At 56.8% G+C, this 23,235-nt stretch overlaps 1 protein-coding gene across 4 annotated transcripts; it reads left to right on the top strand.

Annotated features, from left to right (window-relative positions):
• Positions 1 to 1,616: 1,616 nt before the first annotated feature.
• Positions 1,617 to 18,279, top strand: CHST1 (carbohydrate sulfotransferase 1). 4 transcript variants are annotated; one of them, XM_082747436.1, is made up of 4 exons: positions 1,617 to 2,051; positions 14,042 to 14,163; positions 14,835 to 14,931; positions 16,111 to 18,279. In XM_082747436.1, the coding sequence occupies exon 4, from the start codon at positions 16,153 to 16,155 to the stop codon at positions 17,386 to 17,388; it is 1,236 nt and encodes a 411-aa protein (XP_082603562.1). In that variant the 5' UTR covers positions 1,617 to 2,051; positions 14,042 to 14,163; positions 14,835 to 14,931; positions 16,111 to 16,152; the 3' UTR covers positions 17,389 to 18,279. The 4 variants fall into 4 exon arrangements, with proteins under 4 accessions (XP_082603562.1, XP_082603564.1, XP_082603563.1 ...); XM_082747438.1 differs by having other exon boundaries at positions 1,652 to 2,051; positions 14,036 to 14,163; XM_082747439.1 differs by lacking the exon at positions 1,617 to 2,051 and adding an exon at positions 8,438 to 12,549 and having other exon boundaries at positions 12,602 to 14,163.
• Positions 18,280 to 23,235: the final 4,956 nt, after the last annotated feature.

The raw sequence follows: 23,235 nt of genomic DNA, 5'->3' as shown, positions 1-23,235 counted from the left end.
CACACTGGCTCACACCCTGGCTTGATGGGGATCCGCTGCCAGACTCTAGGTGGGTAGGTGGGTGGAGGAATTTACAGTTAAGAATTTGCAGTTGTCATCAAGACAAATGACCCTTGGTCTGGTGGGATCCTGGGGGTGGGGCGTGGGGGGACCCTTCCTACCATCCGGTTCTAGGTGGAGAGAGTTTCTTGATGGTCTGAGTCCTGAGTCCCCCAGAGAAGTACAAGGGCCCACATGATCCCCTCCTGGGTGAGTGAGTGATGGCTACCCCGAACACCCACCAGCCGATAACAATAACAGCATGGTGCAATTATTAAGCATTTGCTGTGTGCCCGACACTGTGCTGAGTACTTACATGCATCTTACCATCTGACCTTTCACAGCAGCCCCACGAGGTGAGGACCATCTTCTGGACCAGTTAACGGGCACCCCACCTTTCCCAGGCTGCCTGGAGTTTTCAAATCCTCCATGGCTCTGGTGCCAGTCGGGAGTGATGGAGAAGCTATAGCTGGAAATCGGAGATCCAGATAGGCATACAGATGGAAGCTGACTGCCTTTCTGGGCCTCAGAAGATCATCGTTTGGGAAGAGCTGAGGAGCAGCAGGGGGTCGGACCCGCACAACCACCCACCCCTCTGCTGATGAGGAAACAGGCCTCCGTGGTGGCCTAATGCAGAGCTGGAATTCTCTGCCCTGATCTCCAGCCCTGGGGCCGCTGATCACGTGGTACTCCGCCTGCTTCCCGGGCTTCTCCATTCCCCTCGGAGAGGCCAGGGGTCTGTTTGTCTTGTCACCAATGAGTCCCTGGGGCCCATGTAGGCCTGGCCTTCAGGAGATGCTCAGTCAGTATTTGTGCAAAGAACGAAGGACGGAGGTGCTCAGTCTCCTGGTTCTGGCTGTGACGGCCGATCTCCCCTCCGAAAAGACAACCGTGGCTGCACATTTCCACCTAGGAGTGCCCGCGGCAATCTGGTGGGAAGGGGGTTGGACTGGCCGGGAGACTGTCCCCAGCAAATCCACCTAGTGGTGCCCCCCCAACACCCAGCCACCCCTGAACTCTGCCCAAGAGGCACAACTGGAGCAGGACAGATGATTCATTTCCACATCTGCGAGGTGAAGGTTGAGGGGAACGGGCTAGGGGTGTGTGTTGAGGTATTGGCTCCGAAAGGTGGATGACTCCCGTTCTGGGTTCTGGAGTCCCTCCGTGGTGCTGGCTGGGGACGGGGTAAAGGACATCTGGGCCCAGGGCCAGGTTGGGGCTCCAGCCGGACTTCCTGGGGGGCACGCAAGCGTGGGTGAGCGCCCTCAGTGGGCGGGCTGGGAGGGTGTGGGAAGAGGTGACGGCGGGCAGCCCCGGTCCTCGCCTGCCCACCTCCTGAGCCGCGGGGTGTGGGTGTGGCTCCCTCGGGGCGGGGGTACGGCGTGGGGGGGTGGGATTGGCACGGGAGCCGGCCTACGGAAGGGGCGTCCGGAGCGCAGGAGGCTGGGGCAGCGCAGGGCGGCGCGGGGGAGCGGGAGGGCGTGCGCTGGAGGGGTGGGGAAGAGAAGGGGGCGGGCGGCCGCCGAGGGGCGGGCGGCTTCGGGGGGGTGGAGCCCGGACCGCAGCGCCCGCCGCTCGCTCGGCGCTATAGCCGCCGCCGCCGCTCCGGGCTTCGGTCGCAAGGCGGGCGGGCGGGCGCGCTCGGCGAGGCTCCTGCGGCTGCTACTCTCCTCCGGTGCCCGGGGGCTGCGGCGCGCTGGGTCCCGGCCCCTCGCCGGGTGCCCCTCGGGCCCTCGCGCCCCCGTCCCCAGTTCCGCGCCCTGCCCGGGAGAACGCTCTGCGCTGGCCGGGCCGCCCCGGGCTCGCGCCCCCGGGTCATGAAGAGGGGCCCGTGAGGGGCCCGCGGAGGCGGTGGAAGAAGAGGGAGGAGGGAGGCCGAGGAGGAGGGCGCGGAAGGCGGAGGATGCCGCCGCCGCCGCCGCCGCCCGCCGGCCCCCGGCGAGCCTGACTCCAGACCTGAGGATGGAGCCGGCGCTGGGCTCTGCAGCGGCTCCCGGTGCGCCCCCCACCAGGTATCGGCCGGGCCCGGCGGGCCCCGGGAGGGGGGGAGCGGACCCTCGCCGCAGCAGCGGGAGGGGCGCGGGCGCGGTGGGAGACGCCCCTCCGCTCGAGGACAGTCGCCGCCGCCGGGGCGGGGAGGGGGGAGGACGGCACCGCGTTGGGCGCAGGGAGGGCTCCCCGGGCCGGTGGCGGGTGAGCGCCGCGACCACCCCGGCTCTCCCCGCCCCCATTCGGCGAGGGCAGCAAACTTGAGAGGCGCGGCGGCCCCGAGGCGGCCCGCTCCCCGCGGCTGCGGAGCGCACTCGGGGGGTGCCCGGGGCTCGCCGTCCTGCCTGCGGGGCTCTGGGCTGCTGAGGCTCTTCGAGACCCTGCGATCCCACGCCTGCACCAACTTTCCAAACCAGGGCTGCGCCGGGAGGCAGGGGGCTGCTCTGGGCTTCCTGCCCCTGGCTCGGCTCCGAGCCCGCACCAGTCACTCTGCGATGAGCGGGATGGATGGTGCAGAGACCCCCCACGGGAAGGCAGAACAGCCTACCCTCCTGCTCTTCTCTGGGTAGGACCCCGGGAGCAGCCCCTCTCAGGCTGCGGGAACCCATTGCTTGCTTTCACAGTAATAGCCCTGAGTAGCCCTGGCGGGGATGCTAGGGGTTAAAAGGTAAGACCTGAGGATTGCCCTAGGGTGGTACCCTGGCCTGATTTGCCACAGGGTGCCCCCTCCCCCCCATCCCAGGCCTGCGGGTTCCCAGGATTAGGTTCCTTATCTCTGGTGCAGGTTTCCTTCCGATGGACTTAAGCAGGTGGCTCCTAAGAAGGACCCTGGAGACCAGCATCTTTTGGAGGGCTGGTGGGGCAGGGAGCAGAGGGCACTTAGGATTAGGGGCAAGAGGCAGGCCCTCTTGCTGGGAAAGAAGCTGCTCTGGCAAGCCAAAGGAACGATGTATTAAGAGGCAAGCAGGTGGGGGCTAAGGTACCAGGTACCCGCCTTCAGGGCTTTCTGGATCCCTTGTTATGGGGCCGGCTGTCTTAGGCAGAGACCTTACCTGGACAGGCAGTTCCAAGGCTCCAGTCCTCAACAACTGGGGACACTCACAGGCATCACCATGACCCTGTTTCTTTTTCCAAGTGTTCTCACCGACATGACTCACACATTGGATTCACCAGGGAGGTATCAAGCCTCCAACCTGCTCCCTTACCCTCCCTCCTGGGTCTTCAGGGAGCAGCTAGGGAAAGGAGGGGGCGGATTTGCCCTTGGGCCTTAGGCACCCCCCCCCCCAATCCCCAGCCTGGCCCTCCACTGTAGATTTTCATTTCCCTGCTGTGTCTCTGTTGGGGGCAGGTGAGCTGTCCTAGGCCAGGCCAGGGTGGGGCCAATGGGGAGGAAGTCTCTGCTAAAGATCCGCCCCTCACCCTGCTGGGGCTTTGAAATCTTGGTCACGCCCCCCCCCCTCCGCCTGGCACCCATACTTAACACAGCCTCCTCATGTCAAAGCAGAACACATTTCCCCCCTAAAATCTAAGTTTCCCTCTTTGCTAAATATTGCAATGCTTTTAGCCAGAGGTTTCCTCCTCTGCACTGGAAGTCAAGCTCCTCTTGCAGACAGCTTTCCTTCTCCGTGGCCTCTCAGCCACCTCTGCTTTGTTCAGGCCCTAAGTAGGAAAGCTGCAGATCCCCCTTACCTCTTACCACGCCCCCCCAGGGTCCTAATTCCAGAGGAAGGGCAGCGATGCACTCCTGGTGCTGACGTAAGGGTCATGTTTGCTGGCTGCAGACAACAGAGGTGTACATTTGTGCTCCCCTGAGTCTGCAGAGGGGCCCAGAAAGCAGGTTCTCATGGATCTGGGGGCAACAAGCCTGTACCCCTCTGGGTTCCCGTTGCCCGCACCCCTGTCTCCTTCCCTTGCCCACTGTGGCTCTCTCTTTACTTTTCAAACTCACTCTGCATTGGTGCGGGGAGGGAGCATTTGATATTCATAATCTGGTTCAGAGAAGGTCCCGAAGCCCTGAGTCACTGTATGGTTTCCATGGAAACAGACTTGTTCTGAGGACTCGGTGTAGCGCGGCAGTGGTGGGGGAGAAGGGAAACATATAGTAAAATCGGGCTCCACAAGTGTGGCAGGAGTTGGGCCAACTCCCTTTGATAGGGGCAGGGAGAGGCTGGGCAAGGCTCTGGGGACCCTGCAGGAGGGTCTGCCTCTCCCCACCCTCTGTGGTCCCCACCCTGGGAGCTGCTCAGCTTTCCTTGCCGCTTTTGGCAGATTGCTGCTGCTCCCATGGGCCTCCTGGTGAGGTGTCCAGGCTCATCGCTGCCACCATGTGCCTCACTTTCCTCTTCTGTGAAATGGGGGGGGGGGGGGGGGAAGCACACCTAGCTTTTGGAGGGCTGTGAAAGTCAAATCCACTGATAAGAAGAATGCATTCGTAATCATGGAGCCATGGCAGGTGTTCAGTAAGTGTCATTACTGCTAATTCAGGGGGTTGGAAGGAGCACCGCCTGTGTGGTCAGACCTGCGTCTGTCCTCTTGTGCAGGTGGTCTTGACCTCAGGCAGGGCTGGCCTCTTGCTTCGGAAGAGCTCTCCCCAGCCGCCCCGTCTGGGAACCAGCCATCCATTCCTTCTTCCCACAAAGCATTTATTTAGGTTGCTGCGGGCCCGTCACCGTGCTAGGGAGGCCTGGCTCATGTTCAAACCCCACCTGTCTAGGAGCCTTGTGGGAACAAATTCTTCTAAGTCCAGATGGATGGGCAGCTTTCTGCCTCAGCCTCCTTGGGATCGGGCCAGAGGGAGAGGGACAGGACAGGTTCTGAGGATAGAAGGGTTTGGGGTGGGGAAGCTCTTCCTGATCCTGGAGACGACGCCTCTCCCTCCTGATGAAAGAGGGATCAGGAACTCTGCAGAAAGAAGAGAGACCCTGCCCTCCTCCCCCCATCTCCCCAGGTGAGAACTTCGATTGCTGAAGGGGTTCCCAGCACACTCCACGAGTCTGGACAGTTCGGAACTCTAGCCGGACTCCCCAGCTCATGTGTCATTGCCCAGCCAGCTGGGAGAGGGGCCTGACCCTTCACGCTCTCAGCAGTGTCATCAGAGCCATGGCTTGGGGACATTGTGGGCACTAGGGATGGCTTATTCTGTCTCCCTCACTAGCCCTTCTCTGCCTGGCCACCCTCCTCTCCCTGGCCTGCAGACAACGCCTCGTCCTTCAGCTGAAGCTCGGGCTTCACCCCCATCACTACCAGCTCTCCCAGAGCAGCAGAGATTCCTAGAGATGCTTCCGTATCTCTCAGCCCTTCTCTCTTACAGATGGGAAAACCAGGTTTGCTCCTAGGACCCACACCCAAGCTAGCGGTGGCTGCTCCCAGCTCCACCCCAGCCCTGGGGATGGCTTTTCCTCGCCCCTGGCTCTCCAGGTGGCCCCAGGTGCTGCCCAGCCCACACATCCACCCTCCTGGCCCTCCAAATAGCAGTTTCCTGCCAAGCTTCTCCCCACCCCCCGTCCCCCCCCACCCCCCGCCCCAACCAGGTCTCTCTGGACCGCTTTGCTGTCCTCATTGGTGTTCACAACACCTTCCAATTTAATATCCTCTACAAATTTCATTAACGGACTGTTTACTCCCTCTCTCAGGATCATTAATGAAGATGTCAGATAAGATCTGACCCAGTGCTGGGTCTGGGCCGCCCTGCCCCCCCTCTCCCAGAATCTGTCCTGCAGCCCCTTCCGCCTGGGCACGCCTCCTCGACTCAGGACTCTTGGGACCTGCCCCCCTCCTGCTTCCGGCCCCATGACAAGTGCTGAGGGCCAAGTCTGTTTGAATTAATTTTGTAAGATTACTTGAGGCGCTGTATCAAATGCTTTGCTAAAAATCAAGATATATTACCCTGCCTGCATTTCCTTCATCTACCGGTCTTGTAATTCTATCAAGAAAGCTATCAAGTTTGTCAAGCATGATTTGTTCTTTATAAATCCCCACGGTGCCGCGTGGGGGCACAGAGTTCCCGCGTTTTCTAAATGTTTAGAGATTCCCTCTTTGTGTTTGCTCCTTGATTAGAGCTGGAAGGCTGTGAGCTGGGAATTGTGGGGAGGTGCGTCTCTTCCTCTGGGATGGGGAACGGGGCAAAGCTCCTCCCTTCTCCAGGTCTCTGCTGGGGGCAGTGAGTTTAGTGCCCACGGAGTACCTCGCAGCCACTGCGGGCCCCAGCCTGGCTAGTGAGGGTGGGGGATGGACCCAGGGCTCAGGCTTGAGGGCTGGTTGTTTTCCCTCAGGGTTCTGCAGGCAGATGAGGAAGAGAGATAAGTCTGAAGCTGGCATTCGGGAAGTATCATGAACTGAGTGATTGCCTTGGCGCTGTGCTCAGATCTCATTTGAGCCCCTCCCTTGCCCTGGGAGGTGGGTGTGGGCTCCCTCTCTGGTACCTGGGGGACGTGCGACTCCGGGGAGGGTAAGGCTGTCCAGGACCCAAGGTCTGGGTTTCTCACCTGCTGCTATGTTGCTCCTAACCACTCAAGGCAGCAGTATAGAGTAGTCAGGAGACCTAATTGGGGTGGTTCAGACCGAGGGTTTCAGGAGGTTGGAGGGGGAAGGAGGGGAAGCCTTCAGGAAGAACCTGGGAGAGGTGAGGACCCCACACACTGTGCTCCGTAGCCTGAGTCCAGTTCCCCTGCTAGGCACTTCTGAGCTATGGGAGTGAGTCACGTCACTTCTGTGAGCTCTGTCACCTATGTCATGGAGCCTGCTGTAGGCCTTAACTCCTGAGCTTGGAGAGACCGTCCAATAAAGTGGGGCATGAAAGGTATGTCACACAGTTCTAGGCCCTCAGCGAGCAGCCATTCTGTCCTGTCCAGGTCCCTGTTGGTGTGGGGCAGGGACACTCATCCGATTTCTTGTGCCCAGTGGGTGGCTCTCCCTAACGCTTCTCATCCAGGAGACAGCAGTGACAGGGTGAGCCACACCAGCATCCATGCACAGGGGCGTCCGTGCAAGCTGCTGTGGGCTGGTGGTCAGTTCTAGGCTTAGGGAGCAGGGAGACCTTATCCTGGTCTTGAGCCCAAATCCTAAATCCCATTCTAGACCATTTGAGGCCAGGTACAAATAAAGACGTTCTTTGGCATCCTCTTGGTTACATAGGATTTGGACGTTCCTGGGCTTTCTGGGCAAGAAACATACTCACGCTTCCCTCTCCTTGCCTAGCCAGACTGCTCTGGCTGCTGTCAGGTGTGATACTGCACCAGCCGTGTCCACACCCACCACCTCTTCCAAGCTTCGTGATAATCTTCCTTTTTGTCATTCAGCTGGGAGGGAGAGCCCCCTGGGAAGTGGTGAGGTGGCAGAGACTTGATGCCAGTCACGACTGGGGTCCTGTCTGCGTATCTGCTCCCGCAGCTCCCTCCATCGTGCGTGAGAGGCTCAGGTGAGCCTCTCCCATGCCCAGCTCGCCTCCCCAGGGTCCAGCTGGGGCGGAGGCTGGAGACTCCAGCACCGGGGTCAGAGGGCCCCCCTCCCACCCCTCCAACAGCAGCTGCTAATTAGCTCCTGCGGGAGGTTTCCCATCCTTGAAGCTGGGAGGATGGGTCAAAGCCCCCGTATCCAGGGGGTGGAGCCTTGGTACTATTCCGACTCCGGCTGTGGCTGCTAAGAAGGAGGGGGTGGTGAGGTTGGGGGGGTGTAGAGGGGGACAGGAAACCGGGGCCTTTCCGCCCAGAGTCAGGGCAGAAGGGTCCGCCTACCACAAGCCAGGCTGTGGTAGGACCAGCCGGAGGGAACCGGGTCCTTCTGACTCATCCCTCCTCCGTGAGGCGCCGGGCACACCGGGGCCTTGTGCCAGGAGGTCAGTCACTCTCCCCGCTGCTGGGGAAAACTTTCCTCTGGTCAGGCCAGGACCCCGCCAAGCCGCTGGGCCCACAGCAGGACCGCGGGTCAGTCTCTGTCCCTTGGACAGCAAGTGTCTCCAGCCACATGGGCCATGGCAGCTTTGGGGAGGAGGCTGCGGCATCCGTTTTAACTTCCTTAAACATTTTCAGGCCATTACAGTTCGTGTGTAGCTTTGAGCGGCCCTTGAAAATCACACTCCTGGTTCGTTCTTACTGGGTCCCTGCTCTGGGCCCAGCACTGTGCTAACTTTTTGATGTTTTTTGGCTTTCTGTCTCACAACCCAAGTATTTGGAAGATACTGTGCCTGTCTTTCCCATTTCACAGATGAGGACAACTGAGGTCTATGGAATAAGTTAAGCACCTCGCTCAAGGTCTCGTAGCTATCAAGCAATAGCAGTGAGGTTCAAACCCAGGGCTGTCCAGCCCCACAGCTAGGGGGCCCAACCACCACCCAGTTATACCTGTGGGTAACTTTCCAAGGACGCTTGAGGCACCCATGGGGGTCTCTGATGTCATGATGTGTGGACATCAGAGGGATCTGCTGGAGATACCAGAGCTCCCAGGGGGCAGCCGAGTGTCTCCGCTGCGGGTGGGATTTGGTGGACAGTCACTTTCTGGAACCACGACTGTGAGAACTTGTCCCGCTGAATGTGCCTGAAAGAATTACTGGTTCTACCTGTGGGATCTGTGGGTAGTTACGGGGCCCGAGGACTCTGAAGACTGTATACAAACACCATATTTGTGTTGGGCAAATTTTCCGGAGAAGGTCCGCAGGCCTCACACTGTTTCAGCTTGTGGGGGTATCACCCCAAAGAGACATTACCATTGCTTCCCATCACCCCTGGGACGGCCCGGACCACAGAGGCTGATTCTGGATCCCGTGGGATCTCCTTCCCTGGAAGGTTGCACTGGCTGAATTATGTGCCGGCATACCGCTCACCTTGAAGGATGTTTGGAACACAGCCCCATGAAACTCATCCTCGGGCTTATTAGGTACGAGTTCTTGAGAATGGCAGGCTGTGCTCAGGACTCTCTCTAGCAGACCCCTCGGGAGAAATCTTGTGCTGGATTCAGTACCAGGAATGGCTGGGCATCTCTTGAGCAGATGATGTAATTCTCATCTCATGGATCCTGTGAAACATGAAGTGACGTATTTCCCTTTTCCCATTGGCTGCCAGGCAGCTCTGACCCAGCTGGGCTGCCTGGAAGTGTCTTGGCTCTTGTATGCTAACCTAGCTTCTGGTTCTTTCAGACTTCCATACCCTTGTTTTTCACTTGCCTCATTTCACGACCTCACTTTTTTTTTTTTTTTAAAGGAAGAAAAAACCCCTTGCTGATTTACATGTTTTAGCCTTAACTAAACAAACATCTCTGGTGGGTCAGCCTTGGCTACCAGTAGCTACCGCAGACCCAGGGATTAAGCACTTCCTTTCTGCAGTCTCTCCCAGAGGCTTGTTTGCCAACTCCTTCCTCCCCGTCCTGTGCCCCCTGCCCCTAGCTCCAATTCCTGGGGCTCCGGAGAGCCCCAGGGCTGCTGGCTACCGGCCCCGAAGGCTGGTTGGAAATCTCATGTTCAGGAACTTTATTCTTTACCCTCCCTATCTCCACAGAGCTCTACAAGCTGTTTTTAGGAAGAAAAAGTGGGGAGGGGCGTCATTTCCCCAACTCAGGCTTCTGCTCCTCCCGGCAGTCCCTGTCCCCTGGGAGGTCTCCCTCTTTTTCAGCTCCTGACCTGTGTCTCTCAGCAGCACCCGCTGACTGCCATCCTTTGTGGCCTGCCTGAGCAGACAGAGCCCAGTTCTGGCTGGAAGGTAGTGACTTTGACCCTGGCGCCTTAGAGGTGGGGGAGGGGAGAGCCGGCTGGCAGTGCCCTGGGGTACAGAATTGGAGGCACAGTGAGTTGCCAGTGTGATTTCGGTGCCCCACCCCTCCAGGTCTTGCATGGGGCGGCCTTGCTCTCTCCCAGAAAGTTTGTAAACTCAGACAGAACTGAGAGGCTCAGTGTGAACTGCTTTCCTCCCACTGCAGTCTCCTGGCCCCTCCTGCTGGGGCAGCTGGGGTTACCAGAATAGTGGTTGTATATGAATGTATATAAATACTCCCCCTCGCACGCATCCTCTTTTTAAAAACAAGAAGTAGTAACCTACTATTGCACATGTGGTTTCTGGCTCTGGCTTTTTTATCTTGGGCCATGGCCCCGCATTCCATGTATACAAATCCGTGGAGGCTTCTCTGATATGGTCAGTTGAAAAGAAAACCTTAGGGCAGGGGAGAATACTGCTGTTAAAGGGGTTGAAGCCTCTGCAGTGCCCATCGGTGGGCTTTAGGGGGGGTCCACAAACCCTCTGACTGTGTATGTAAAGTTGTGGATACAAAGGAGTCTTTCTGGAAAGAGCGACTGTATCTTTCCAAGTGGCCTGTGGCCCCAAAAAGGCAAAAGCCACAGCTCTGGGTTAGATGTGGTTTTACAGAGTAGAAGGGGACAGGAGTTAACCCAGCAGAGGGTGGGGAGCCCCTTGGCTCTTATGCCCCCTGGGGGCTGCCTGGCTGGGGCTGAGGGGATGGGGTCCAGCTGCCAGCCCTGATACATTTTTTGGAAGATGAACTGGGACTTTCCTGCTCCCAGAGGAGCATCCCCCTGCCAGCAGGGGGGTTCTGACCCTGAAAATGGAGCATGGGGCCTTCCTGGGATCAGAGAACCCTAGTAGTCAGAGCTTGGAGGCCCTTAGCCTGGATCTGTGGAAATACAGAAGCCAGCGAGGGGCCAGGGGATGAGTCCAAGGTCACCCAGCCAGGGGATGCAGAGGTGTTCCTGCCTGTGATCTTGAGCTCAGTGATCCTTCCCTTGCTAGAGAGGAATGGAACTGGTAAGAGAGGCCCTCTGGATGAAGTGGGGCTGCCCATTGATGCTTGCCTCTTGGTGTGTGGGTGAAGAAAAGAGCATGCAGAGAGCAGAGGCCACAGCTCGGGTGGGGGTGTCATCGCACTTCACGGCATCCTGCAACAGCACCTTCCTTGGCTTGAATCCTCACCAGAGGCCCCAGGTAGCATTGGCCGCCAGGAATTCTGAACCCAGCGAAGAACGCAGGGCCAGGAAGCTGTACTACAGGATGTGACCACTAGAGGGCAGCGGGCAAGTCGCTGCGGTGGCCCAGCCGCGGGAAGCTCCCGGGCTGGGAGAGGAGCGGAAGGAAGGGAAGGCACAGAGCAGAGGCCGGCGTGGCAGAGGTCTGGGCACCGCAGCCAGGGAGAATGTCTGTCTAACCGTCAGAGTCGATGAGATCTGTTCTCACGTGCTTACTCGAGACACCGGGCGGACAAGACATTTAATAATGATAATAGCAGTGTACATTCATTGAGTACTTACTTTGTGCCGGGCACTGGGTTAATTAGTCCTCACAACAGCCTTGTTAAACGGATCCCCCCTTTCCTGGTGAGAGAACAGAGGCACGGAGAGATTCAGAGACCTGGTCATCAGTGGGGCTTGTGCCAGAGCCCATGTCCTAAGCACGCGGCTGTGCTGCGTTCTATGCCTGCAATTGACTAAATGCTTTAATTCTTTCAATTCTTGCAACTGCTCTATGGTTGTACTCACTTTATAGGTAGGGAAACTGTGGTGCAGAGACTGCTAGTGAATCCAGGTCCGCACACCTGCTCAGTGATATCCAGGTGGGTGTGGTTCCGTGGCTTGAGCCCTGAGCTACGAATTCCAGTTCCCCATTGGAGAGCTGTTTTTCACTCCCACCCTGTGCCCTAATCTGGTACAGAAACCTGAGTTTTCCCCTGGGACTTCACTTCCAACACAAGGTACAGATTCTGAGCTCCTGTGACTAAGGCTTGCCTGGATTTTGACTACCTAGAGGTGGAGGAAGGTCATGCCAAAGGCTGCTCAGAGCCCAGGGAGGGGCTGTGGGGCTCGCAATCTGGCTTGGAGGACAAGGGCATTGAAGAGTTCCTTGCAGTGGCCAGAGCTCCCCTGGGAACAGCAGGACCTGGCCCTGGGGCCTCTGGTTTCCAGGGCAGATGCCTCCAGCATACCAAGGAAGCTTGGCCAGTCCTAAGCCCGGCTCCGCCAGGCTGGCAGGAGAGCAGGGGCATTTCTAGCAGGGTCTGACTTTCTTCATCTTCCTGTTCCCATGCCCTCACTTTGCCCTCCTGGGAGGCAGGGGGATGGCCTGAGGCTAAGCCTTTGAACACATTGCCCTTGCTCAGGCTATACCTTGTGGACCCGAGCCCCACTTTCTTAGGGATTTAGAATGAGATCCTTCATTTACTCCTGATTTATTAGCCAAGGCAGCGGTTTCTCATCTTGGCCTTAAATTTCTCTGGGCTGGGGTGGGAAGAGGTGGTAGGGAGGCTCCTCTTGGTGGGTGAATTCTGGTGGTACCAGAATCTTTGAGTAAAGTGAAATCTCCCCCAGCCTTCTGTTTCCTGTCTTGGTGGGGACCAAAAGGGATAAAATGTAGTGGGTCAAGGAGGAGGATTTGAGCATGGGCTCCAGAGAACACTGCCTGGGCAGGAATTCTGGCTCTGGCCCCTTACTAGGAGTGTGAGCTGGGGAAATTAATCTGTAAAATGGGGATATGAGGACATCAACCACATAGGCTTGGTGTGAGGGCGAGAGGCATTTTTCACTCCCACCCTGTGCCCTAACCTGTAATCCCTTCTGGGATAAACATCATGAATACCCAGTAAGTGCTTGCTTCCCTCATGTTCTCCCCTATCTATAATGCCTAGAACAGTGCCTGGATCTTGCTGGATAGCTGACAGATCTTTATGAATAAGTACAAAAAGAGTCCATCCTAGAGATGTGTATTAGGACATTGCAACTCTGGACTCTTACTCAAATAACTTAAAAGTATTATCTGTACGATTATTAATGGTATTCCCTACCTGTTCTTTAGAGGCATCTGTCTTGGGACACTTAGGCAGGGATCGGCCCGCATTTCGCAGGAGAATCTAATTTAATGCAAGGAGGCAGTTTTCTCTGGGTACCTCAGCGAACCCTGTTGATGGAGTCAGCGTTCTCTGCAGCCCTGTGGTGAGGTGGGGGTGGGATGGGCTGGAGTCAGGGCTGTGGTTTTCTGTGATCACACTGGAGGTTCCCAAGAGTCTAGGTTGTGTTCTTCCCATAGTTACCGCCACCTGGTGATGTGGTACTCTTCCCTGTAGGTACTGAGCACAGGCTCAAACTTAAAATTGGACTCTTAAGCCCCAGAGCCTAAGCCCTTAAGCCCCAGAGCTGGCCCGCTGTCCTCTCAGCTCAGCCTCTGCGCCCCTCCTGGAGGCAGCCAGACTGTTTCAGCTCTGTTCCTTCTCCGCTAAGCTGATGGCAAAGGGGCCAGAGCACTGGCCTAAGAGTCTGATGCAGATGGATTTGAGTCTCTGCTATTCCTTATTTGCTTCTGCACATTTGCTTAGTCTTTGAGCCTCAGTTTCTCGACCTCAACAAGGGAAGACCCTGACCTCCCAGAGGGGGCTGTAAGGAATATTGTGGTGTTTGGAGTTGGCTGAGCCAGGCAGCAGGGCAGGTTTGGGAACTGAGGATCTACGAACCCCTTGCTGAAAGGAGCTGTGCCAAATAGCAGGATGTGGGAAGAATATTCACAAAGCACAAGTTCAGCCCCTCCCCACCCCTGGCCATGAACGTTGATCCACAAGACTTTGATCAACAAGACCAGACAGCAAAGGAAAGGATCTCTAAGTGTTACAATACAGATCATCTGTACCCTTGCAATGCCCGGTCTCTCTCTGGCTGATTTATATACATCGGCTGGGGACATCAGCTGGATGAAGGCCAGGTGTGTGTAAGCTGGAGAAACAAGGTCAGGTCTCCTCAGAGGGAAAGTGGGGGCTCTGGGGAACCTGTGAGATGTGTGTTAAACCAGGCACGTGAGCTCAGGCAGGTCACCCCACTCTCTGTGTCTCAGCTTCCTCGGCTGTGAAATGGAGCTAATCCTGGCTTCCCCGTGGTGCTCCCGTGCGGAATAAAATGCGCGAATGCAGGTAAAGGGTTTGGGAAGTATTCGACGGATGCTAACTGAAATAATGCCACAGTCTTGGGTTTGTACTTAGAATCCGCGAACAGCATCCAGGTCGGGAACGCTCCCTGGTCCACTTATGCTTTGAGTTTTAGGTAGTTGTTCTCGTCTCCGGTGTGGTTGGAAGAAGAACCTCCCTCCTTGGCTGTCCCTTCTGCGTGGTTCTCGGTGTCTGGGCTGTCCGGACGGAGCTGTCATTTCCACCTGGAGGTCTGGGGTGAGCACCCCCCGCCTTGGTGATTTCTACCAAACCCCTCTTGGGGAGTCACTGAAAAAGTCAAATTTTGAAGGGTCGGGCTGGTCTATTGATTTAAAACACAGAACCAGTCGGGACTGTGCTCCGGCCTAGTTTTCTGGAATAACCTTGACTCTGATGCTGTTCCACGGTTTGGTGCTGAGCCCTGTGTCTGGTCACCAGAGCTGAACACAGCTAGGGAGGCCCCAGGTTATTTGTGGTCAGTGGATTTCTTTGCAACTCCCCTGGACGGTGGCTGTGAGGGGTCCTCCCCGGGGTGATTGCCTGTGTAGGACTCCCACTCTTGGTTAGCTGAGGGTGTAAGCTTGCCAGCTCCCTGCCCACTGGGTCCTGGTGTGAGGGTCTTGGACCTGCCAGGAAGGGATAGGTAAGGGGTGGGGGAGGTGGATAGAAGGCTCAGGAGTCAGGAGGCCAGATCCCAGGGGATAAAATGTGTCCCTGGCATAGCTGGAGCCCTGAATCAGTCGGGAGATCTGGGAGAGCAGCTGGGGCCCTTGTCGCCCAGCACTGGGGGGCAGTCTGTGGGGCACAGGGTGTAAGGGAGAAGGGTTGGGGGAAGGGCGATGTTGACAGACCAACCCTCCCCACTTCCCCCCTCACCTGGAACCTTTCCCCTCCCTCTCTCTCTCCAGTCTGTTGGCCGCAGGGCTGCTGCACAGGTTGGGACTGCCGGCTAGGCCAGGAGACCTGGCAGCTGCGGACTCTCTAGCTTGGAGCAGCCCTTCTTTGGTGAGTCGGGGAGCCCTTCCTGCATTCGCTCTGGGAGCAGCCCCAGCCTTCCCTTGGGGCCTGGTAGCTGAGCCAGCCTCTCTATGGGGCAACTTCCGATGCTCCCGACTGGCCCCTTGATCTGGACATTTGGCACATCCTTCATTTTCCCTGCTTTCCTGCCCCCCCCCCCCCCCCCCCCCCCCGCCCAGGGCCCACCATTGCTTTCTCTCCATTCTTTGAGATGCCCCTTTTCTTCCACCCTGTCCTCTTCTCCATCCTGCCTGGTTCTCTGGCGCCATTGCTGGGTCCCAGTGGGGTCTCTGAGCGCCCGCCCCCCGTGGTCAGAGGGCTGAGAGCCTAATGGTGAAGGCCCTTGAGGACTGGCTGGGATGGGGGTCACTGAGGAGCCCGTTCAACCTGCTGTCAGTGGGGGGTCATCTGCCCCATGCCTGGACCTCTTGCCCCAGTGGCCAGGAGCAAACCTGGAGGGTGGAGGGTGCTGGGGCCTGGGAAAGGATGTTTGCAGCAGCCCCTGGACCTTTCTCTGGGCGGGTTGACTCTCATTGGCCCTGGGAGTCTCGGGGGTCCTCATCTGGGTACACTGGGCACCGGCAAACCTAAGCTGGGAGGTAGGCTTGATGAGTTGTCCCTCTCTCCTGGCCCAGTGGGTACAGGTGAACAGATCCTCGTGGTGTGCCTCTGACATAAGCACTTTTTTCCTTCTAGGGGTGGTGGGGGGGAATGGAGGAAAGATGACCACATGGGGAGCCCGGTGCTTGCTTGTGGGGGTGAGAGAGGAGCTGGTAGGGGTGACAGGCAGTGGCAGGGGAATGGCTAGAAGCAGGGACTGGTGGGCTGCTGAGTGTGTGAGCTGGGGAAGATAGCTTCTTGCACAGTGGGGCCCACTAAGGAACTCCTGGTTGACGGTGGGAGTCCCCTGCAGCATTTGTTAAACTCTGCATGTGGGAAGTCAATTTGTACGGTCCCCAGAAGCTCCCAAGATTCCCTAGAGAATGTAAAAATCTAGTCTAGAAACTGCTCAGTCCTTAGGCGCATGCGTGAGCATCTGGCAGGGAATCGCGTAGGTCCGGGGACCCTATGGAGACCAGCCTGTCCAAAAGAGCAGGCCAGGGCCCCTGGTCTGGTGATGCACCTGGCACAGCCAGCTCCCTGACGGATGCTCACCTTTGCCCGCAGACCTCGCATGGTGGAGAAGCAGCCCCATGAAGGTGCCCAGCCATGCAATGTTCCTGGAAGGCCGTCCTCCTCCTTGCCCTGGCCTCAATCGCCATTCAGTACACGGCCATCCGCACCTTCACCGCCAAGTCCTTCCACACCTGCCCGGGGCTGGCGGAGGCGGGTCTGGCCGAGCGGCTGTGCGAGGAGGGCCCCACCTTCGCCTACAACCTCTCCCGCAAGACCCACATCCTCATCCTGGCCACCACGCGCAGCGGCTCCTCCTTCGTGGGCCAGCTCTTCAACCAGCACCTGGACGTCTTCTACCTGTTCGAGCCCCTCTACCACGTCCAGAACACGCTCATCCCCCGCTTCACCCAAGGCAAGAGCCCCGCGGACCGGCGCGTCATGCTGGGCGCCAGCCGCGACCTCCTGAGGAGCCTCTATGACTGTGACCTCTACTTCCTGGAGAACTACATCAAGCCGCCGCCCGTCAACCACACCACCGACAGGATCTTCCGCCGCGGGGCCAGCAGGGTGCTGTGCTCCCGCCCTGTGTGCGACCCCCCCGGGTCCCCCGACCTGGTGCTGGAGGAGGGGGACTGCGTGCGCAAGTGCGGCCTGTTGAACTTGACAGTGGCCGCCGAGGCCTGTCGTGAGCGCAGCCACGTGGCCATCAAGACGGTGCGGGTGCCCGAGGTGAACGACCTTCGGGCCCTGGTTGAAGACCCCCGGTTAAACCTCAAGGTCATCCAGCTGGTCCGAGACCCGCGTGGCATCCTGGCCTCCCGCAGCGAGACGTTCCGCGACACTTACCGCCTCTGGCGGCTCTGGTATGGCACGGGGAGGAAGCCCTACAACCTGGATGTGACGCAGCTGACCACGGTGTGCGAGGACTTCTCCAACTCCGTGTCCACTGGCCTCATGCGGCCCCCGTGGCTCAAGGGCAAGTACATGTTGGTGCGCTACGAGGACCTGGCCAGGAACCCCATGAAGAAGACCGAGGAGATCTACGGTTTCCTGGGGATCCCCCTGGACAGCCATGTGGCCCGCTGGATCCAGAATAACACGCGGGGCGACCCCACCTTGGGCAAGCACAAATACGGCACCGTCCGAAACTCGGCGGCCACGGCCGAGAAGTGGCGCTTCCGCCTCTCCTACGACATTGTGGCCTTTGCCCAGAACGCCTGCCAGCGGGTGCTGGCGCAGCTGGGCTACAAGATGGCCATGTCGGAGGAGGAGCTCAAGAACCCCTCCGTCAGTCTGGTGGAGGAGCGGGACTTCCGCCCTTTCTCGTGACGAGGGCTGCGTGGGCGGGGGTGAGGGGCACATGGTGTCGGTTTTGATAAAATGGACCGTTTTTAACTGTTGCCTTATTTCCCCCTCCCTCTCCCGCCCGGTCTTTCTGTCCCTCCCACCGCCCCACCCCCACCCCCACAGGCCCCGCCCACCCTCCACTCCTTCTGCCTCTTTTTGTCTCTGAAATTTGCACTATGTCTTGGACAGGAATCACTGGGGCAGAGGGGGCGTGAAGCGGGGTAGAGCCCCCCCAGCCCACCCCCATTCAGACACACGGCTGTTGCGTCTCTGCGTGGATGGTGACAATGTTTACAAGCACCACACTCACACATTCACATACGCACACATGCACACACACGGGCGCCCACGAGGAGAGATATCCCCAAACCGCAGAACTTCTGCAGCATTTCCAGTGGCCCAGTAGTCGGGGTCAGGTAGTTTTGCACTGTCTTACTTCCACAAGGTAAGAGGGTAAAAACAAAAAGGCCACCTCTCTCTAATTTATGAATGGTGTCTAATCCCTCCCATCCTGCTTCTGTCCCCAAGGCCCTCTGCCCCCCCCCCCCCCCCCGCCCCCAGCAGAGAACAGTCTGCACCCACTCCCCCTCCCCAGCCTGCCCTTGCCTGCCCCTGAGCAGGTTTTTACTGTGAGGTGAATGTGGACCTTGTTTATTTTTTCCAGTCTGTGGCGATGCTGTCTGTCTGTCTGTCTGAGTCTTGTGGCTGCCCCTGGACCAGTGATGGCTGATAAATCTTATGGGTTTCTGATTGATCTCGGGGTTCATCTGTAATATTTCTTTGTGCCAAAAGAAAAAAAAAGTGGATCAGTTTGCTAAATGAACGTTGAAATGCTTTATCTGTGTTTTCTGTAAATAAAAGAGTGCAATAATATCTAGGCGTGACTGTGGGACATTCTGAAGGGGTGGCCTGGGTGGGGCCAAGCGGTTATGGTTTGGGGGATGAGAGAGAAGGAGGTGGAGGCGGGGGTTCAGCGGCCAGTCTCTGGCTTTCAGAACTAGTGGTACTCAATCACTGTCACAACACTCAGCTCAGTGGTTCATTTGCACTCAGTTAGTGAGACCAGGCCCCTTAGAGCCAGGGGTGATGTTCAAAATATGTAACAAGTGGCGTGGCTTGCTGACATGATGTCCAGAGGTCAGGGTGAAGTCCTGGTGGGCCCTTCCTGTGCCAGGTCTTGCAACACCTTTCATTGCTGGGTCTGGGGCCTGGATGGCTGGGAAGGGGGCCCATTCCCGGGGTGGGGTGGCTCAGGGCAATGGCTGCTGGTCAGCTGGCCTGGAGGTATTTCCGTGTTGTAACCACTAGTGCAGGTGGGATATCAGCTGTGCGTACTTCCCTTCCCATCCTTGGCAGTGTAGCAGCTTCCTCCAAGGGAGCAACTTCCCTGGCTATTTCAGGAAAATAACTGGCCCTGGGAGTAGAGGTCACAGCCCTGTTGGCCTGGGACAATGAGAGTCCCTTGGATCAAGCAGTCCCGAGGGGTCCTGGGCTTCCTGAGGAAACTCACTCCTGGGCTATATTCTATGAGTCAGGAGGATATGGATTTAGTGGCCATAGCAGATAAGTTAGATAAAGCTTCATCGAGACAGGCTATGTTGTTTCCTCCTCGTTTAACAGCGTGTGCTGGCTTAAGCCGGGTTCGGTGGCCCCGGGGTTGTGTGTCCAGACAGGAGGGGCCCGGGCTCTTTCCATCTTGTTGCTATTCCATTATTCTGAGGTGTTGCCTTTGCCTATGTTGTCCAAGATGGCTCACTAGGCAATGGGAAGGAGGAAAACGAAGGAGGGCACAGCTCTGCCATTTGTGACATCACTTCCACTCATGTCTCATTGGCTAGGACCCGGTCAGCAGGACCGCACGTAACCCCAAGGGAGGCTGGGAAATGTAGTCCACTATCTGGGTGGCCATGACTTCTCAGGGGGCCCCATGAGTCAAAGGCTTATCTCCCTGGACTTAAGATTTCCTCTCTGCAAAAGGGAGTCAGTGTGATTTACACCCCTGCACGTCAACTACAGTTTGGGAAGGTCTGTCAGGACTGGTGGGCGGGGCCTGGTGCCCTTTTCTCACCCCCTGGTTCACCCCTCTTCTTCTCCAACATGTGGTAAGTGAGGCAACCTATAAATTCGTTTCCTGGCATCAGTACTCAGGGATTGCCCCCTCAGCGCCCCCCCCCCCCCCCCCCCCCGCCGGCTGCTCCCCTGGTGAAGACTTCCAGTGGAGGTCACACAGCAGGTCAGTTCTTCCCCTGTTACAGTAAATGGTACTGTGGTACTTTTTCCCCAGGGAGGTCTCTGCTCTTTACTTGCCCACTGCCCTGTCTTGGACCATCCTGAAGATGGGACACTTCTCTCCTCTGGGTGGGTGGCTTCGTGGTGGAACTGGGAGACACTGGAGCTATTGGCCCCCTAACTGCCATGACAGATGGCGTTAATGACATAGACTGGGGCCTTAGAGGCAACTCCTATTCAGGGATAGGATCACTCATTCACGTATTTCTGACTCTTCCGTGTGCAGACCCTGGGGTTATGGATACTCCTTCAAGAAAGACTGTCTCGTGGGAGGCAAACAGATAAAAAGATGGGTACAGGGGCACCTGGGTGGCTCAGTGGTTTAAGCCTCTGCCTTCGGCTCAGGTCATGATCTCAGGGTCCTGGGATCGAGCCCCACATCCGGCTCTCTGCTCAGCAGGGAGCCTGCTTCTCCCCTCTCTCTGCCTGCCTCTCTGCCTACTTGTGATCTCTGTCTGTCAAATAAATAAATAAATAAAAATCTTAAAAAAAAAAAGATGGGTACAGCACTGGTGTGTGCCAAACAGACAGGGCTGGGTCCTGTAGGAATTTGGTCCTAGAAACCACAAAGCCACTGTAATAAGGCACAGGCTTTTTCCTAGGCCTCATGGTGTCATTTGACGTGTCTTTGGTCTTAGAGAAGTCAGGGAGGGCTTCTTTGAGGTGGTGCTGCCTGAAACCAGTCTTGGAGAGGCAGGCACTGGCCCTACCCTGGGTGTGGGAAGACTGCCTTCTCCTGAGAGGGGAGCAGGTGCCAAGGCACAGAGGTGAGAAAGTGTAAGGCATTTATAGCAGCAGGGGCTGCGGGCAGGAACAGGGGTGGGGGGAGACTGTGTTCCACATTCTGTTCTCAGCTGCTCAAGCTTGGAAAGTCTCATTTTACTGGCTCACCCAGGGCAGATCCGCCTTCAAGGGATTTATTTGTGATGATCAGCTACACTAGGACCAAACTCCTACTAGACTCCAAGACTCCGGTCCTCTTGGAGGCTCTGTGTGTCTTGGCTCCCTGACCCGCAGCTTTACCCACACGTGCTCTTCTCTACTCTTCACTCTCTCGCCGTCCTCTTCCTTTCAATTCCTTGAACACGCTGAGAGACTGTTGTGGTTAGAGTCCCTAGTTTGTTCATACCCAACTCTGGGCTTAGCCCCGCGCCCTGCTTTGGCCAGTGAGACAACAGCAGATGCGGTGGGTGCGGAGACGCGAAACGTACCTTTGGAAGTGGTCCTTTTTGGCTGCCTGGTAGCAGCCTTTCGCTGCATGTGAAGGAAGCCCAGCAGAGCTTGCAGATCACAAAATGAAGAGCTGAAGCTCCCCAGGCAAGGTCCATCAGTGCTTCCCTGGCTTGGCAACTGCTTTAGACACAGGAGTGAGTCCTAGCCAAGATCAGCCACAGTATGACCTGAATTGTTGGAACTGCCTGGCGGATCTCAGCCCAAATTTCTGACCCACTAAATGGTGGGTTAAAAAGAACAAAAAGTGGTTGTTGTTTTAAGCCACTGCGTTTTGGAGTGACTTGTTATACAACAAAGGCTAATGTCATTCTCTGTCCCATGGGGGTGTTAGCCGCGACCAGACCGCTCCTTATGCCTGGGTCAGTCTTACTCCCCTCTTTACCCAATTAATATCCACTCATCCTTTGGAGCTCAGCTTAATTATCAAAATTTCCTTGGTTTTACCAGATTAGTCCTGTTGTCCTGAGTACAGCCCCATGTATAACTGATTCTGTATCTCATATTTGTATATCCTGTTTATAGCCCTAATGGCCCTGTGTACGTATCCTTTATAGTATTTACTACAGTTATAATCACACCTTTTATTAGAGGATCTGGCACATAGTAGTTGTTGAATAAACCTAGGTTGAATGGATACAAGAGTTAATGAAGCCAGTAATCCCCACTTGCTCACTTTCCTGGGACCTTCATGAAGAAGTGGGCACATCCTCTTAGGGATCAGGATGAAACCTGAGGCAGCTCATGCCCTCTCAGGCTGTTCTGAAAAGTTATCAGGAGTGGAAGGGTTCCTGGGAGGCTCGGTGGGTTAGGTGTCAACTTCTGATTTCTGCTCAGGTGGCGTGAGATCGAGCCCCGCGTTGGGCTCCAGCCTGTTTGAGATTCTCTCTATCCCCCTCCCCCACACAAAAAGGAAACTTGGGGACCCTGCGTGGCTCAGTCATTAAGTGTCTGCCTTCAGCTCAGGTCATGATCCCAGGGTCCTGAGATTGAGCTCCCTGCTTGGCAGGAAGCCTGCTTCTCCCTCTCCCACTCCCCCTGCTTGTGTTCCCTCTCTCACTGTGTCTCTCTCAGTCAAATAAATTTAAAAAGAAAGAAAGGAAGGAAGGAAGGAAGGAAACTTAATGGGGGATTGGGCTGAATTTTGTCCCAGGACTCAATGTCCACCATTTCTCCCCTACCTCACCCCAACCATGGTGAACAGTTCTTTCTAATTCTGCATAGACTTCCTGTTTCTTTGCTGCGATGTCTCACCTGCCTGGCTGCCTGTTACAATTTCCAAGGTAAATGCTCTGCAGAATACCATTGAACAAACACGTGTGTAGAATTTTACAGTTTACAAAGCATACTTCCCTTCCTATTAGTCACACCTCTATAGCGGCTGTTTCCTGCTGACACAGAGGCACCTCTTCCTAGCCAGGAAACAGTAGTCAGAACACCACGTAGGCAAGACTGGCCCTGCCCACTTCTTCTCTGTGTAGCACTTTGATGGCTCAGAACCTAAGGAGTTACTTCCTGGTCTTGTCCCCACACCTGGGGCCTGTCCTGTTGATTCTTGTCATCGCAGCTTTCCTCTGTTTGTGTGTTCCCACCTGCTCCCTCGGTTCTCTTCTCGCCAGCAGCACTCCAGCTTTTCCGTCCCACTTCCCTGGTGCTCTTGGGAGCTCTCTGGCTCCACTTCTCATCATCCCAGAGGATCCTGTCTGGGACAAAGTTCAGTGCCACCCTGGGGAAGAATTTCCCCCTGCTGGATGCCTCTCCTTGTTGGGAAGGAAAAGATATGGGAGAAGCAGCTTCACAGACCTATTGAGAACACACATGCTTTCCTGTTTCCTGAGGGTGGGGTAACAGGTTGGAATCAGATCCTCACATCCTCACAGGCAGGTGGCCAAGGCTGGGACCCATCAGGGAGTCTGGCTGAAGCTGTGGGCTGAATGGTCACTGGGGTGGGCTTCGCGCGCGCGCGCGCGCGTGTGTGTGTGTGCGCGCGTGTGTGTGCAGGGACAGCTAGGGAACTAATGCCCACAGAGAGGACCTGACTGGCCTGGGGGCCTGCAGCCTGCCTGCTCAGGGAATGCATAGACAACCAGCTAGTCTTCACAGAGCCCCAAAGTGCTCCATCGAAACCTCAGATCTGCCCACCTGCCCACCTCCCCTGTCTACTTGCGCTGTTTGCTTCCAGGACTTGAAACCTGGAGATAACTTGTATTTGGAGTTGGGTCATAGTCATCTTGGAGACCACTGTGATAAAAAATGAGGTTCTAGGTTCTGGTCCCATCCTTGCCCCTACTTGCTGTGTGACCTTGTGCC

This window comes from Mustela nivalis (genome assembly GCF_964662115.1).
Source record: "Mustela nivalis genome assembly, chromosome: 9".
Taxonomy (NCBI): domain Eukaryota; kingdom Metazoa; phylum Chordata; class Mammalia; order Carnivora; family Mustelidae; genus Mustela; species Mustela nivalis.
Note: the sequence above shows the minus strand (reverse complement) of the source record. Positions and strands in the feature narration are given on the sequence as shown.